This window comes from Hyaena hyaena, unplaced genomic scaffold, assembly GCF_003009895.1.
Source record: "Hyaena hyaena isolate Hyena2069 unplaced genomic scaffold, ASM300989v1 scaffold_35, whole genome shotgun sequence".
In the NCBI taxonomy this organism is placed as follows: Eukaryota; Metazoa; Chordata; class Mammalia; order Carnivora; family Hyaenidae; genus Hyaena; species Hyaena hyaena.
In genome coordinates, this window is record NW_024080667.1 from 5,747,137 (window position 1) to 5,761,389 (window position 14,253).

The window sequence follows — 14,253 nt, forward strand, 5'->3', positions numbered from 1 at the left end:
TTTTTCTTTTTCTAAATAATAAATTTGTAGAGTTGCTGTTCCCTCTTGGTTTTCAGTCAGTAGTTAAGGCTTTGTAATGGCATGATCTCCAGAACTGTTCACAAGACAATCCCCGCGACCCCAGTTAAATGCACACAGCTCGGAGTCTTACTTTGATAGTTAGAATTGGTCCCTGGGTGGTTCTCCAGGACATACTTCTTCAGAGCAGTGGTGGAGCAGGTCTTCGGCTCATTCATGGCAGCGATGGCAGACAAGATTGCATATTCCATCAGGCTTCCACCAAGCAGGGGCTTCTCCCCTGATTTCTTCAGCTGTTTTCCAAGGAGGAAGAGAAAAGCATCAAGACAACACTCTCCCAAAGCAGGTCAAGACAAGACTCCTCTGCACCAGGTGGGTCGGAGTTCCTGCATTAGCACAGATATGTTTTACAATAAATTGTCAGGTTAGGGACTTTCTATTCCCGCTCATCAGATATTAAATCTAACTGAGGAGTCCCAACCCTCCTATGGGTATTTTCTCATTAACCCCTCCATCCAACCTCACACAGCAACAGCTACCCTAACTCAGAGTGACAGCTGTACCCCAATAAGCAGGTTAACTTGTTGTGCCCTAATAATTAAGACACTTTTGAGAATACTTCCTTTGTCTCAATCTGAAAAATGGAGGAGTTATAAAAATAATAAATAACCTTTCTAATCCTGTAAGGAAAATAGCAAAGGAAAAGTTTTAATATTTAGGATATTATACAACAGAAAATTAACATATTCTAAGGACAAAAGGATGGGGAACAAAGATCAGCACCAACAAGCAAAAAGAGTAAAAGGACAAACTCCGGTATAAGAATCTAAAACAGAGATTCTCAAAGAGTGGTCCACAAACCCATTGGGGTTCCTGGGACTCTTTCAGAGGATCTGCAAGGTCAAAACTATTTTCATAATAATACTAAGGTGTGATTTGCCTTTTTCACTGTGGTGACATTTGCACTGATGGTGGAAAAGCAATGGTGGGTAAAACTGCTGCTGCCTTACCATAAATCAAGGCAGAGACACAAAAATGTACCAGTAGTTACTGTATTCTTTACTGCTATGTACTTGTCTAAAAAAAGAAAAAAAGCCAATTTCACTTAAGAAAGTCCTTGATGTAGTAAAAACTATTAAGTCTCAACTGCAGTGCATGTCTTTTTGTTATTTTATGGGATGAAATGGGAGGAACACATTAAACATGTCAACTATATATGGATATACGACGGCAGTCTCAAGGAGAAGCACCCCTGTGACGGAGCTGTAAGCTGAACTAGCTTCATTTTTCATGGGACACCCCTTCTTACTTGAAGGAATGACTAACAGATAAACTGTGGTTATTTATTATTTAGACTTGGGCATCTGGTAGACATTTTCTTGAAAATGTATTAAATGAGCCTCTCCCTTCAAGGAAAACTAACAGTGTTTGTTGCCAAGCATAAAATGCAACTTTTTAAGAAAAAACTTATATCATGGGACATTGATATATACCACGGCGTGCTTAATAATTTCCTAGTACTTAAATATTGTTCTAATAAGATTGATGGGGAATATTACTGTTACTTTTGTTACTGTTTGATGAAATGTGATAACATTTTAATTATCTGCGTAATTCATTGAACCACTATTTTCCAAATGGCCATGTGTTAAAACTATGCATGGTTAAAAGATCCGCTCAAAGTTCAAGACAGACACAAAGACTTTAAGGTAACAGAGTACAAGAGGTTCATACATATAGTTTTAGGTTCCATATGGCAACTAACCTTTATGGAATAACCACGGAATCAATTAATGTAATATACCATATTAACAGAATAAAGGACAGAGATCACATGATCATCTCAAGAAACCCAGAAAAATCATGTAGCAAACCCAAAAGCCATTCATAATGAAAACACCTAAGAAACTAGTAACTGAGGAAACTTTTCTCAACCCGGTAACAGGCATCCATGAATGCCCTACAGCTAACTTAACGGTCGAAGACCTGATGTCCCCCCTCATTAAGGGGAACACGACAAGGAGGCCTGCGCCCAGCACTGTACTAGAGCTTTGATCTAGTACAATTAGGCAAGAAAAAACAAAACAAAATATCCAAATGAGAAAGGCAGAAGCAAAATGGACTTTATCTGCAAATGACCTAACTGTGTATGTAGAAAATTCTAGGGAATCCACAAAAATCCTAAGGAACTTACAGAAAAAACTCCTAGAACCAGTAAATGGGTTCAGCAAGGCTGCCGGATAGAAGATCAACAGACAAATCAACTGTATTTCTATGCGTCAGCAATGAACATATTTCGTGAAATATTTCTTGACCATATTTCTTGAAAATATTTCCATCTACCATAACGTGGAAAAGAATAAAATACTTAGGAATAAACTTAAATGTAAGACCTATATGCCGAAAACTACAAAATGCTGCTGAGAGAAGTTAAGGATCTAAATAAACAAAGAGATAGTCAGTGTTCATGAACTGGAAAACTCAATGTTATAAAAACAGTGATTCTTCCCAAATTGATGTATAGCTTCAATGCAATCTCTACCAAAATCCTAGCTGACTTTTTTGTGAAAAATGATGAATGGATCTTCAAATTCATAGGGAAATACACAATACTAAGAATAGTCAAAACAATATTCTTTAAAAATTACATTTTTTAACATTTTCCAATTTGAAAACTTGCTGCAAAATTTTCAAAGCTATAGTCATCAAGACTGTGATCCTGGCGGGGCGCCTGAATGGCTTAGTTGGTTAAGCGTCCGACTTTCGCTTAGGTCATGATCTCGCAGTTCATGGGTTCGGGCCCCACGTCGGGCTCTGTGCTGACTGCCAGCTCAGAGCCTGGAGCCTGTTTCAGAGTCTGTGACTCCCTCTCTCTCTGACCCTCCCCTGCTCACGCTGTCTTTCTCTCTCTCTCCTAAAAATAAATAAAACATTAAAAAAAAAAAAAAAAAAAAAGACTGTGATCCTGGCATAAGAATTCGTACATGGATCAATGGAGAAAAATCAAGAGTCCAGAAATAAATCCTTAACATTTATGTTTTTTTCTTTTTTCTTTTAAATAAAGATGTCAAGGTAATTCAGTGGGGAACAGATAGTCTTTTAAATAAAAAGTCTTACAGGACGCCTGGGTGGCTCAGTCAGTTAAGCATCCAGCTTTGTCCTAGGTCTTGATCTCGCCTTTTCTGGGTTTGAGCCCTGCACTTGGCTCTGTGCTGACAGCTTAGAGCCTGGAGCCTGTTTTGGATTCTCTCTCTCTCTCTCTCTCTCTCTTTCTCTGTCTTTCCCCTGCTCATTCTCTCTCAGAAATAAACAAACATTAAAAAAATATTTTTAAATAAATTAATAAATAAAAAGTATTAGGACAATTAGATATCTACATGCAAGAACAAACTTATAGCCTTACCTCACGCCATAAAACTCAAAATGGACAGAGCCTAAAAGTATTTAAAAACTCTTAAAAATAATGTAAGAGTGAATCTTGTGATCTAAGTTAGGCAATGATTTCCTGGATATGCCACAGCACAAGCAATTTTAAAAAATGATAAACTAGACTTCATCAAAATTAAATACCTTTGCACTTCAAAAGATACCATCAAGAAAGTGAAAGCACAGGCCACAGATTAGGAGAAAATGTTTGCAAATCATGTATCTAGTGAGGAGCCCGAATCTAGTCACACAACTTTTAGATCTCCATAATAAGACAAATAACTCAAATTTAAAAACAGGTAAAGAATTTAAATCGACATTTCACCAGAAAAGATAAACAAATGTCCATTAAGCACAAGAAAAGATGGTCAATGTCCGCAATCATGAGAGAAATGCCAACCAAAACCATAACAAAATAGCATTCTGTGCCTACCAGTATGGCGAGGATTTTAACAAGACAATAACAAGTGCTTGCAAGGATGTGGAGAAACTGGAACCCTTATACTTTGCTGGTGGGAATGTAAAATGATGTAGCCATTCTGGCAGTTTCTTACAACATAAATTGACCATAGCGTCCAGCTTGTTGTCTAGCAAGTCAACACTACTAGTTATATATCCATGTGAAATAAAAATGTTTTATTTGCACAAAGATTTGGATGCAAAGGTTCATAGGCAATATTAATTGTAAGAGTAAAGCGTGGAAATAACCCAACGTTCATCAACTCGTGAATAAATAAACAGAACGTGTTAGATGCATAATGGAATACTATTTGGCAATAAAAAGGAATGAAAGCACTGATTAATGCTGCAACATGGATAAAATTCAAAAAAGATTATGCTACGTGAAAAAAGCCAGGCACAAAAGACCGCAGAGTGTATGACTCCACCTACGTGACACGTGTAGAAAAGGGAAATCTATACAAAAACAAAGTGGACGAGTAGGTTGGCTACAGATTAGAATGGGGAGAGACTGCAAATGGGCACAAGAGATCTTTCTCTGTGATGCAATGTTCTAAAACTGGATTGTAGTGATGGTTATACAACTCTGTAAACTTACTAAAAATCACTGATTAATAAATTGTAACTTAAAATGAGTATATTTTACGGTACATAAGTCATACCTCAATAAAGCTACTTAAAAAATTACCATTTGTTGAGTTTTGGTATAGTATCAAAGAATAATACCTACAATTATTTGAAGATTATCTTAAAATACTCCATACTTTTCGAACTGTGTGTAAGGTGAATTTTCTTCAAAGATGGAACCCCAAATATGTTGAAATATCTGTTAAGACAGATCCCAGCTGTCTTCTCTTAAGCAAGACATTAAAGACTTGCAAATTTTTAATGAACAGTAAATTTTCCAAAAATATAGTTATTTTTTCACAAAAAAAGTGTTGTTACACTAACATAAAATGTTTTCTTAAAAAATGAATAAATGTTTAAAATTTTCCTCAGTTTTAATCTCTAATATGGTAAGTATTGACAGGTATAACCCCCATAAAAATAACCTCCTGGGGTCCTCAAAGAATTTTTAGAGTATAAATTGGTCCTGAAACCAAAACTTTTGAGAGCCACTTCTCTACAATCAAGCCTTTTTGGCCTCTAACCTGGAATGTCCCAGAAGCACCTTTGCCAGTTATTTGTTCTAACTGGCCTCTCTCTACTGCTCTCTGCAGAGCATTCTTCAACAGCTGAGGCCTGCAGAGAAAACAAATAAAAAACATAGTGATAAACATCAATGAAGGAAAGATGTGAAGAAGCAAATCCAGGGTTTTCCCCTGCACTAAAGTTCCGATTCCTATTATATGTAGTAGTTTGTTAAAATGGACAATGATAAATAACATTTTGTCTCCCTTAACAAGTGGCATTCTTTTTTCTTCAAGCAAAGCAGTTAAGTCATTATCCAGGGACATAAACCATGTCCCATACAGAACCAATTTCCAAACCTCCAGGGCACTCCAAACACCTTCCACTTATTCTACCACCACAACCAAACTGTGTAATCAAGCAAAGCATGAGTATGTTTAAAGTCTCACCCAACTCTGGAATTCTTGGAGGAAAAAATTTCTAAATAACTGTATTTTAAAAAGTATGTAACACATTAACAAAAAACAAGTCATTTTTTATAAACCCATGACTGGAGTTAGCCTAATATAATTCCCTGGGAAAGAAAATAGGCTGTTCTTAACATAGTGTCTGTCTGAAGAGGGTTACAGTTTAAAAGAAACAAAACACAAACAAACGACACTAGGTCATCAAAACCAAATGGCAGGAGAGTAATTAAGTAAGAGGGGTGCCTGGCTGGCTAAGTTGGTGGAGTATGTAACTCTTGATCTTGGGGCTGTGAGTTCTAGCCCTATGCAAGGTGGGGATTACCTCAAAATAAAATCTTCTGGGTAGCTCAGTCAGTTGAGCATCTGACTCTTGTTTCAGCTCAGGTCATGATCTCACAATTTGTGAGTTTGAACCGCACATTAGGCTCTGCACTGACAGTTCTGAGCCTGCTTGAGATTCTCTCTCTCCCTTGCTCTTTGCCTCTACCCCACTTGCTTTCTCTCAAAATAAATCAACTTAAAAAAAAATCTTAGGGCACCTGGGTGGCTCAGTTGGTTAAGTGGCCGACTTCGGCTCAGGTCATGATCTTGTGGTTTGTGAGTTCGAGCCCCACGTCGGGCTCTGTGCTGACAGCTCAGAGCCTGGAGCCTGCTTCAGATTCTGTGTCTTTCTCTCCCTCCGCCCCTCTCCTGCTCACACTCTGTCTCTCTGTCTCTCAAAAATAAATAAACGTTAAAAATTTTTTTTAAAAAACTTAAAAAAAACCCAAAACACATAGGAACAAGTGCAAGATTGTCCTGTTAAGGAGTAGTCAGTCTCAGAGGTGGGGGTGGGGACTTTGGGTGCAGGGACAAACCAATCAAGTTGACTTCGGGCTTAAAAAAAGGACTGTGGTATGGAACAAGACAGTCAAATGGAGACCTCTACATTCAGGTCAACAACAGGACATCTGAAGAAAGGGTGGATCGTAAACTCAAAGTCTGGTGGTGTGTTCTGTCTTAATTCTCAAGAATTACTAGAATAGCACCCAATAAACAGAATCTGAGGTGAGTCGCTTGAAACTGGGTAGTTGTTACGTTGACGAACAGAGATCAGTAGGGCAGCCTGCTAAGAGACAGAGTAACGAGGCCAAACTATCATTTGAGGTGCTTCACTGAACTTTGAGATTTTTCTTTGGAGAAGAAATTTAAAATTTTGATCTAACCACTAAGCATTACAGGTTGAGCTGATACTAGAGTTTGTATGACATCTGTATGCTTAGTGAGGAAGAATAGAGGGGATGCCATGATCTAACAGGATGCTAAAGAGTAGAAACTAGCTTATCAAATCTTGTACATCCCTGACACTCCAAATGAAGAAACTCTCAATTAAAGAAAAATCACAACGAAAATATTTCTAAGCCAGTATATTCCATTTAGGATGAATATCATTTACGCCACAACCCAAAACACACACATATCCACACACACACGTGAAGTCCCTCATCCCACAAACATTTACTGAGTATTTATTATAGTTATACAGGAATAAACACATAGGTCTGGTCACTAAACTCAAGGAACTTAAGAGATGATGAACATATAATAATCACTGTAAAGGATGAGAAGGATCACTGTTGAAGTACACATATAGAGCTTTGGGAACATAACTGAGGGAGTGACTTAATTGTCAAACACGTTTCCCATTAGTTGCTCTATAAGGCACACTGCTTGAAGACTGATTTCCAACGGGGGCAGAGGTCACAAAGTGAAACACTGACACTCCAATAAGAAGAATCGTCTTAACTGACGTTCAGATGCTCCAAGAAAGAAAACTGGTTCCCTTCCTAACATTTCTGTTTCCTCAGAAATCTTTACGCCAGCATATACTTTGTCTGGGCTTTTACAAGTCACAGAATTCTGTCACTCATTCCTCTATCTTCCAGTAAAGCCGTACTTGCATACCAGCTGCTTCAAAACTTCTCAGACTGCCCCATTCTTTGATCACTGCCATAACCTTAGTACAAGCCACCATGCCCTCCCTTCTGGGCACTGTGCTGCTGTCTGTCTTCAAAATGCAAACCACAGCCAGGTCAATACACCTACAAAAGCCACCGTTATGGTGTTAATCAGCTGATCAGGTGTCAGGTCCTAAAGCCTCAACCCGGCTCTAAAGCCTCTCGTGACTTGATCCTACTCGTGTTAGTCCAGATACAGTCAGACCCAGGCTCCTTTTAGTTCCAAAAAAAGGATGCCAGCTCCTGTCTCTGAAATTTTCTCATGAAGCTCCTTGAAGAATGTCACTCTAGGGACACCTGGGTGGCTCAGTCAGTTAAGCATCTGACTTCGGCTCAGGTCACAATCTCACGGTTTGTGGGTTTGAGCCCCGCGTCGGGCCCTGTGCCGACAGCTCTGAGCCTGGAGCCTGCTTCGGGTTCTGTGTCTCCCTCTCTCTCTGCCCCTCCCCCGCTTGTGTTTTCCCTCTCAAAGAATAAACACTTAAAATATTAAGAATGCCACTCTACCATACATCTAAATACTATACTCTTTCTAGACCTAATCATGCCCCATCTCTTGAACTTACTGTTAACTTCCAGGCACGGCTCCCTGTTCTGAAAAATTCTATAGTCTATATCACACCATTTGGTACTCACTATAATACCAAGTGCTGTTCGAAATATTTTATATGTGTGGAATAAACCAGAGAACACAACAAACCCAAGTAATAGGTACTATTATTGCCCATATTTTACAGAGAAAAGTTGAGTGACACAAAAAAGTCAAGTCATCTTTCCAAGTTAGGCAGGGGAAGAACCAGTTACGAATTTGGGCAGTCTGATTCCAGATTCTACATTCTTACTCACTATGCAATGCCTGCACTTTCCAATATAAGACAACCCAGAACAGTGGAAAAAACAAGAAGTATGATACTGAAAAACTGGGGGCGCCTGGGTGGCTAAGTCGGTTGGGCGTCTGACTTCAATTTAGGTCATGATCTCAAAGCTCATTAGTTCAAGCCCCACTTTGAGCTCTCCACTCTCAGTGCAAAGCCCACTTCAGATGCTCTGTCTCCTTTTCTCTCTCCCCTGACCACACACACATTTCACTCCCTCAAAAATAAAAATTTAAAAAAAAATAAAAAAAAAGAAATTCTGGCTTTACCAGTGAAAAGCCAGGTAACTGAGTAAGATTTTTATCAGCAAAATTGAGGTAGGAATACACACACACACACACACACATATTTTTAATGTTTATTTTTGAGAGACAGAGAGACAGGATGCAAACAAGGGAGGAGCAGACAGAATTGGAAGCAGGCTCCAGGCTCTGAGCTGTAAGCACAGAACCAACATGGGGCTTGAACCCATGAACCATGGATTATGACTTGAGCTGAAGTCGGACACTCAACTGACTGAGCCAACCAGGCGCCCCTATGTATTTTTACATCTATTTTGAGAATTATGGAAAACAATGTACAAAAGTGTTTTATAAAGCCCTATACAAATTTAAGGGACTTTTTATTATTATAACATGTTTCGGTTTTTGTTTTTAAGTTTATTTACTGTAAGAAAGAGAGAGGTAGAACACGAGCAGGAGAGGAGCAGAGAGAGGGAGGGAGAAAGAATCCCAAGCAGGCTCCGCGTTGTCAGTGTGGAGCCCAATGTGGGGCTGAAACTCAAGAGACGTGAGATCATAGCCTGAGCAAAACCAAGAGTTGGACGCTTAGCCAACGGAGCCACCCAGGCGCCCCAACAAGTTTTGTTTTTAATTAGATAATCAGACCAGTTTAGTCTGAAGCAGGTAATTGTTGATTGCCATGTTATTCAACTGTGGAGAAAGTTGGTCTATGCTGAGACATATACAAATGAAAGCCATGTGCAGAGAGGGTCAGAAGTAAGGGATGAAGAACAAAAAAGCAACTGGTAGCAGCAAGGATTCTGAATTGCAAGCATATAAATAAGAGCATTCCACTGGTCTGTTAGAAATGCATAAATGGGGGGCGCCTGGGTGGCTCAGTCGGCTGAGCGTCCGACTTCAGCTCAGGTCATGATCTCATGGTTTGTGGGTTTGAGCCCCGCATTGGGCTCTGTGCTGACAGCTCGGAACCTGGAGCCAGTTTCAGATTCTGTGTTTCCCTCTCTAAGACCCTCCCCTGCTCACACGGTCTCTCTCTCAGAAATAAATAAAACATTAAAAAAAATTTTTTTTAAATGCATAAATGTAATTAAGAAGATCACAAGACATTTGAAATTACTCAGTTGAAAATGTTAAGAATCTATGGGGTCACCAAAGAAATTAAAAAGTTCAGAGATATGTATAGGACATACAACTGAATTGTGGGCTATGTTCTTATACTGGTGTGGGAAGAGAGAGAGAGAAAAAAAAAAGAGTATGATGAAGTTACACCACACACAATGATATCTAATGCCATGTGACAGAACTACCCTTGGAAGTTCCTAAAGGTATCTTAGAGTGACCTCAAAAGTCTATGTAAATCCAACATACCCACTTTTTAATTCAGAATTGCAAAAAATCACTGCTATCAAAATACAGGAGACAACTTGCATGTTATATAAAAAATACTGGGATGCTTGAGTAGCTCAGTTGGATAAGCATCTGATTCTTGATCTCTGCTCAGGTCATGATTTCAAGGTGCAAGAGATCGAGCCCTGTGTCATCAGGCTGACTGCACAGAGCCTGCATGGGACTCTTTCTCTCCACACCTCCCCCACTTATGCTCACGTTCATTCTCCCTCTCTCTAAAATAAGTAAAAATTAAAAAAAAATTTTTTTTTTAAATTTCTAGGAGAGAGAGAGAGAGCGTGAGCAGGGGAAGGTCAGAGTGAGAGGGAGTCACAGACTGAAACAGGCTCCAGGCTCTGAGCTGGCCATCAGCACAGAGCCTGACGCGGGGCTCGAACCCACAAACCGCGAGATCATGACCTAAGCGAAAGTCGGACGCTTAATCGACTGAGCCACCCAGGCGCCCCTAAAGTAAGTAAAAATTTAAGAAATACTGTTGGGGCACCTGGGTGGCTCAGTCAGTTGAGTGTGCAACTCTTGATTTTGGCTCGGTCCAAATTTCACAAGTTTGTGAGATGGAGACCACATCAGGCTCCACACTGGGCATGAAGCCTGCTTACGATTCTCTCTCTTCCCTTATGTCCCTCCACTGCTCGTGCATGTCTGCACACATTGTCTCAAAAAACAAAAAAACACCTATCTTTGAAATCAGAATCCTATTTAGCATGGTGTAATGCTCATACCATGAGAATTATGTTGGAACAGAGGCTAATAATATTAACATTAGTTGAGCACTTACTATGTACCAAGCACTGTTCTAAGTGCTTAACACATACTAAGAGATGTACTCCATGTAACAACCTTATTGACACGTTGTGTATCAATTAGGGAACTGGGACACAAAGAGGGAACTGACTCAAGGATACAAAGCTAGAAAATGTCAGAATGAGGATTTAAACTCAAGCAGTCTGGTTCCAAAGTCTGCTTTTCACCACAAGCTCTAGAGCCTTTAGTATATGGGAGTAGAAACGTGTGCCTCATCGTGCACACTCTGGGACACATGCTCTTTGTGGAGTGGCCAGGTGAAATGCCTATATGCCTTCAATCACTCATTCAACTAATATTTATGGAGCATCTACCGTGTGCTAGGGCTTAGAGGAAACGGATGTGAACAAAATAGATAAAAATCCTGGCCAGGGCACCTGAGCGGCTCAGTTAAGTGTCCGACTTCGGCCCAGGTCATAATCTCACAGTGTGAGTTCGAGCCCAGCATCAGGCTCTGTGCTGACAGCTCAGAGCCAGGAGTCTGCTTAAGATTTTGTGTCTCCCTCTCTCTCTGCCCCTCCCCTGTGCACGCTGTCTCTCAAAAATAAACACCAAAAAAGAAATTTTTTTTTTTAAGTCCTGGCCTTCAGGATTCTGACATTTTAATGGAGTAGACAGGTGCAGGGGCACCTGGATGGCTCAGCTGGTTAAGCAGGTGACTCTTGATTTCAGCTCACAGTTGATGAGCTCAAGCCCCACATCGGGCTTTGCACTGACAGTGTGGAGCCTGTTTGGGATTCTCTTTCTCTGCTCCTCTCTCTCAAAAATAACTTTAAAAAAAAAAAAAAAAGACCAAGCAGATGCACTATGTGTTAGAATGTGATTAGTGCTACAGAAAAAAGTAAGGCACAGAAGTAGAATTCTGAATGCTGGGAGAGGAGGGAAAGGTTGCAAATGTAATTTAGGTGGCTCCATCAACCAAATACAGCGTACGGACCATGTACGGACACTGGCTGGAACAAACCAGCTATAAAAAGTCATTTTGGGGGCGCCCACGTGGCTCAGTTGGTTGAGCGTCCAACTCTTGGTTTCGGCTCAGGTCATGATCTCACAGTTCATGGGATCCAGCCCCTCGTTGCGCTCTGCACTGACAGCATGAGGCCTGCTTGGAATTCTCTTTCCTTCCTCTCTCTCTGCCCCTCCCCTGCTCTCTCTCTAAAATAAATAAATAAACTTTAAAAAGTCATTTTGGAGACAAATGAGGACATGTGACCACGGACTGTGTATTGGATAATGCTTAGGACTTATTTTGTTGGAAATAATGTTAGTAGGACGGTTACGTTCTCTCTACGTTTTTGTGTATGTTTGAAAGCTTCCAAAATAAAATGATTACAAAAAAGGAAGGCAGTCAAGGCACTCTAATGATGACATTACAGTAAAAACCTGAGAGAAGTGAAGGAGTGAGCAAAGTAGATTATGGGGAAAACCATCCAGGCAAAGGGAACAGCAAGAATAAGACTGTGAGGCCAGCTAAGGGAGGGAAAAGCAGTAGGAGATTAGGTCAGAGACACAATGGAAGTATACTGTCTTATATACCATTTTAGAGACACTGGCTTTATCTGTAAGGGGGCTGGGAAGCCACAGGAAGGTTTGAGTAACAAGGTGTTATGATCTAACTTACATTTTTACAAGTCTCACCCTCACTGCTAAGTTAAGAACAGACTGAAGGAGAAGGAGCGTGAAAGAAGTTAGTCATTGCTCTAAAGTGACTGAGATGAGGGGCGCCTGGGTGGCTTAGTCAGTTAAGCGTCTGACTTTCGCTTAGGTCATGATCTCGCGGTTCGTGGGTTCGAGCCCCGCGTCGGGCTCTGTGCTGACTGCCGGCTCAGAGCCTGGAGCCTATTTCAGTCTGTGACTCCCTCTCTCTCTGACCCTCCCCTGCTCACGCTGTCTGTCTCTCTCTCTCTCCCTCCTAGAAATAAAAATAAAACATTAAAAAAAAAAAATTAAAAAAAAAATAAAGTGACTGAGATGATGGTGGCTTGGAAGAGAGTAGGAACAGTGGAGGTAACGGGAAGAGGTCTGTTTATGGATATACCCTAACATCAAAGGCAAAGTAACTGTTTACAGGTTAGATAATTAGAAGTGTGGGATAAATAGAAAGGACCAGCACAAAACCAATGGTTTTGGCTTCAGCAACTAAAAAGATGATGTTGGCCATTAATCGAGATGGAGAAGATATAGAACACAGAGCCTTTTGGGGAGGAATCAGTAGTTTAGTTTTGGACATATTAAGTTAGAAACACAAGCTGTGACAGCAAACAGACATCTGTCTACGTGAATATGGAGTTAGGAAGGAGGTATGGGCTAGATTTACATATATGTGAATTTAGTTGTGTAAAGCTTTGCGAGTGAAAAGAACTGCCAAGTGAGTGTGGATAGGAAAGATAAGAGGGGCACCTGGCCAGCTGGGTCAGAAGAGCATGAGACTCTTGATCTCAGAGTTGTGAGTTTGAACCCCATATTGCGTGTGGTCTAAAAAAACAAAACAAAACCCAAAAAACAAAAACAACTTTAAAAAAAGAGAAAGTTAACTAATTTGGGTTTAAATTAAAAGATTGGGGAAAAACATTAAAAAAAAAAACCAACCACATTTTTTGGGGCACCTGGGTGGCTCAGATGGTTAAGCATCTGACTTCAGTTCAGGTCATGATCTCATGGTTTAAGTTTGAGCCCCACATCAGGTGAGCTCAAGCCCTACTCTGAGGGAGGCTGAGCCCCGCTTAAGGTGAGCCCTGCTTCTCTTTCTCCCTCTCTCTCTGCCCCTGCTCACCTGTGCACTCCGCCCACCCCCCTTCTCAATAAATAAATAAAAGTATGGCTAAATTGTCACGTTAATTGTATGTATGACAGGACTCCACAACAGTCAGAGGTAGAGAAAAATCAATAGTTTTAGAAAAGGGAAAAAGAAAAAAAAGTTACCGTTAATAAGTTCATAGGAAAAGGTTTTCAAGTTCGTTACCATTTATGGATTGATAACCCATCTGTTATCAAGCAAATTTTGTTTCAACATAAGATTAGAAAGGTTCATGAAGATGAGACATAGAACAAAGTTACACTGCTATCAACAACTGTCTCCTGTGAGTACAGTAGAAAGGTAAGGAAAGAAAAAAGCTGGGATAAGATATGGTCTCCAGTCACCAGAGAGTAAAGAGAGATAAAAGTGAAATGTGTTTCCATATTTAAATGCACTTCTAGCTCACGGCTGTATATGTGGGTCATACTCAGGGCAGAAAAAGCATGAAAAAATCAGGACATTAATTTCAAACTTTGTGCTCCTATGATTATTCCCTTTTCTTTTGCACTATTTCACTGACTCTTTAACTGAACACTCAGACGACCACTAAGTGCTTTTCTGAAAATGTAGCTTCTGGGCTAAGGCCTCAGAAATTCTTTTTTTTTAAAATGTTTTATTTATTTCTAGGAG

At 40.1% G+C, this 14,253-nt stretch overlaps 1 protein-coding gene across 6 annotated transcripts in view; it reads right to left on the bottom strand.

Annotated features, from left to right (window-relative positions):
- Positions 1-14,253, bottom strand: part of HP1BP3 (heterochromatin protein 1 binding protein 3) — a 38,869-nt gene that overhangs the window by 5,269 nt on the left and 19,347 nt on the right. For 5 of the 6 annotated variants that reach the window (XM_039229115.1, XM_039229111.1, XM_039229114.1 and 2 more), the window contains 2 exons: positions 5,055-5,145; positions 152-311 (listed from right to left, as the gene is read on the bottom strand). In XM_039229115.1, coding sequence (XP_039085046.1) covers positions 152-311; positions 5,055-5,145 — 251 coding nt within the window. Of the gene's footprint in view, positions 1-151; positions 405-5,054; positions 5,146-14,253 lie in introns of those variants that run through there. The other variant, XM_039229117.1, reaches the window with a different exon arrangement.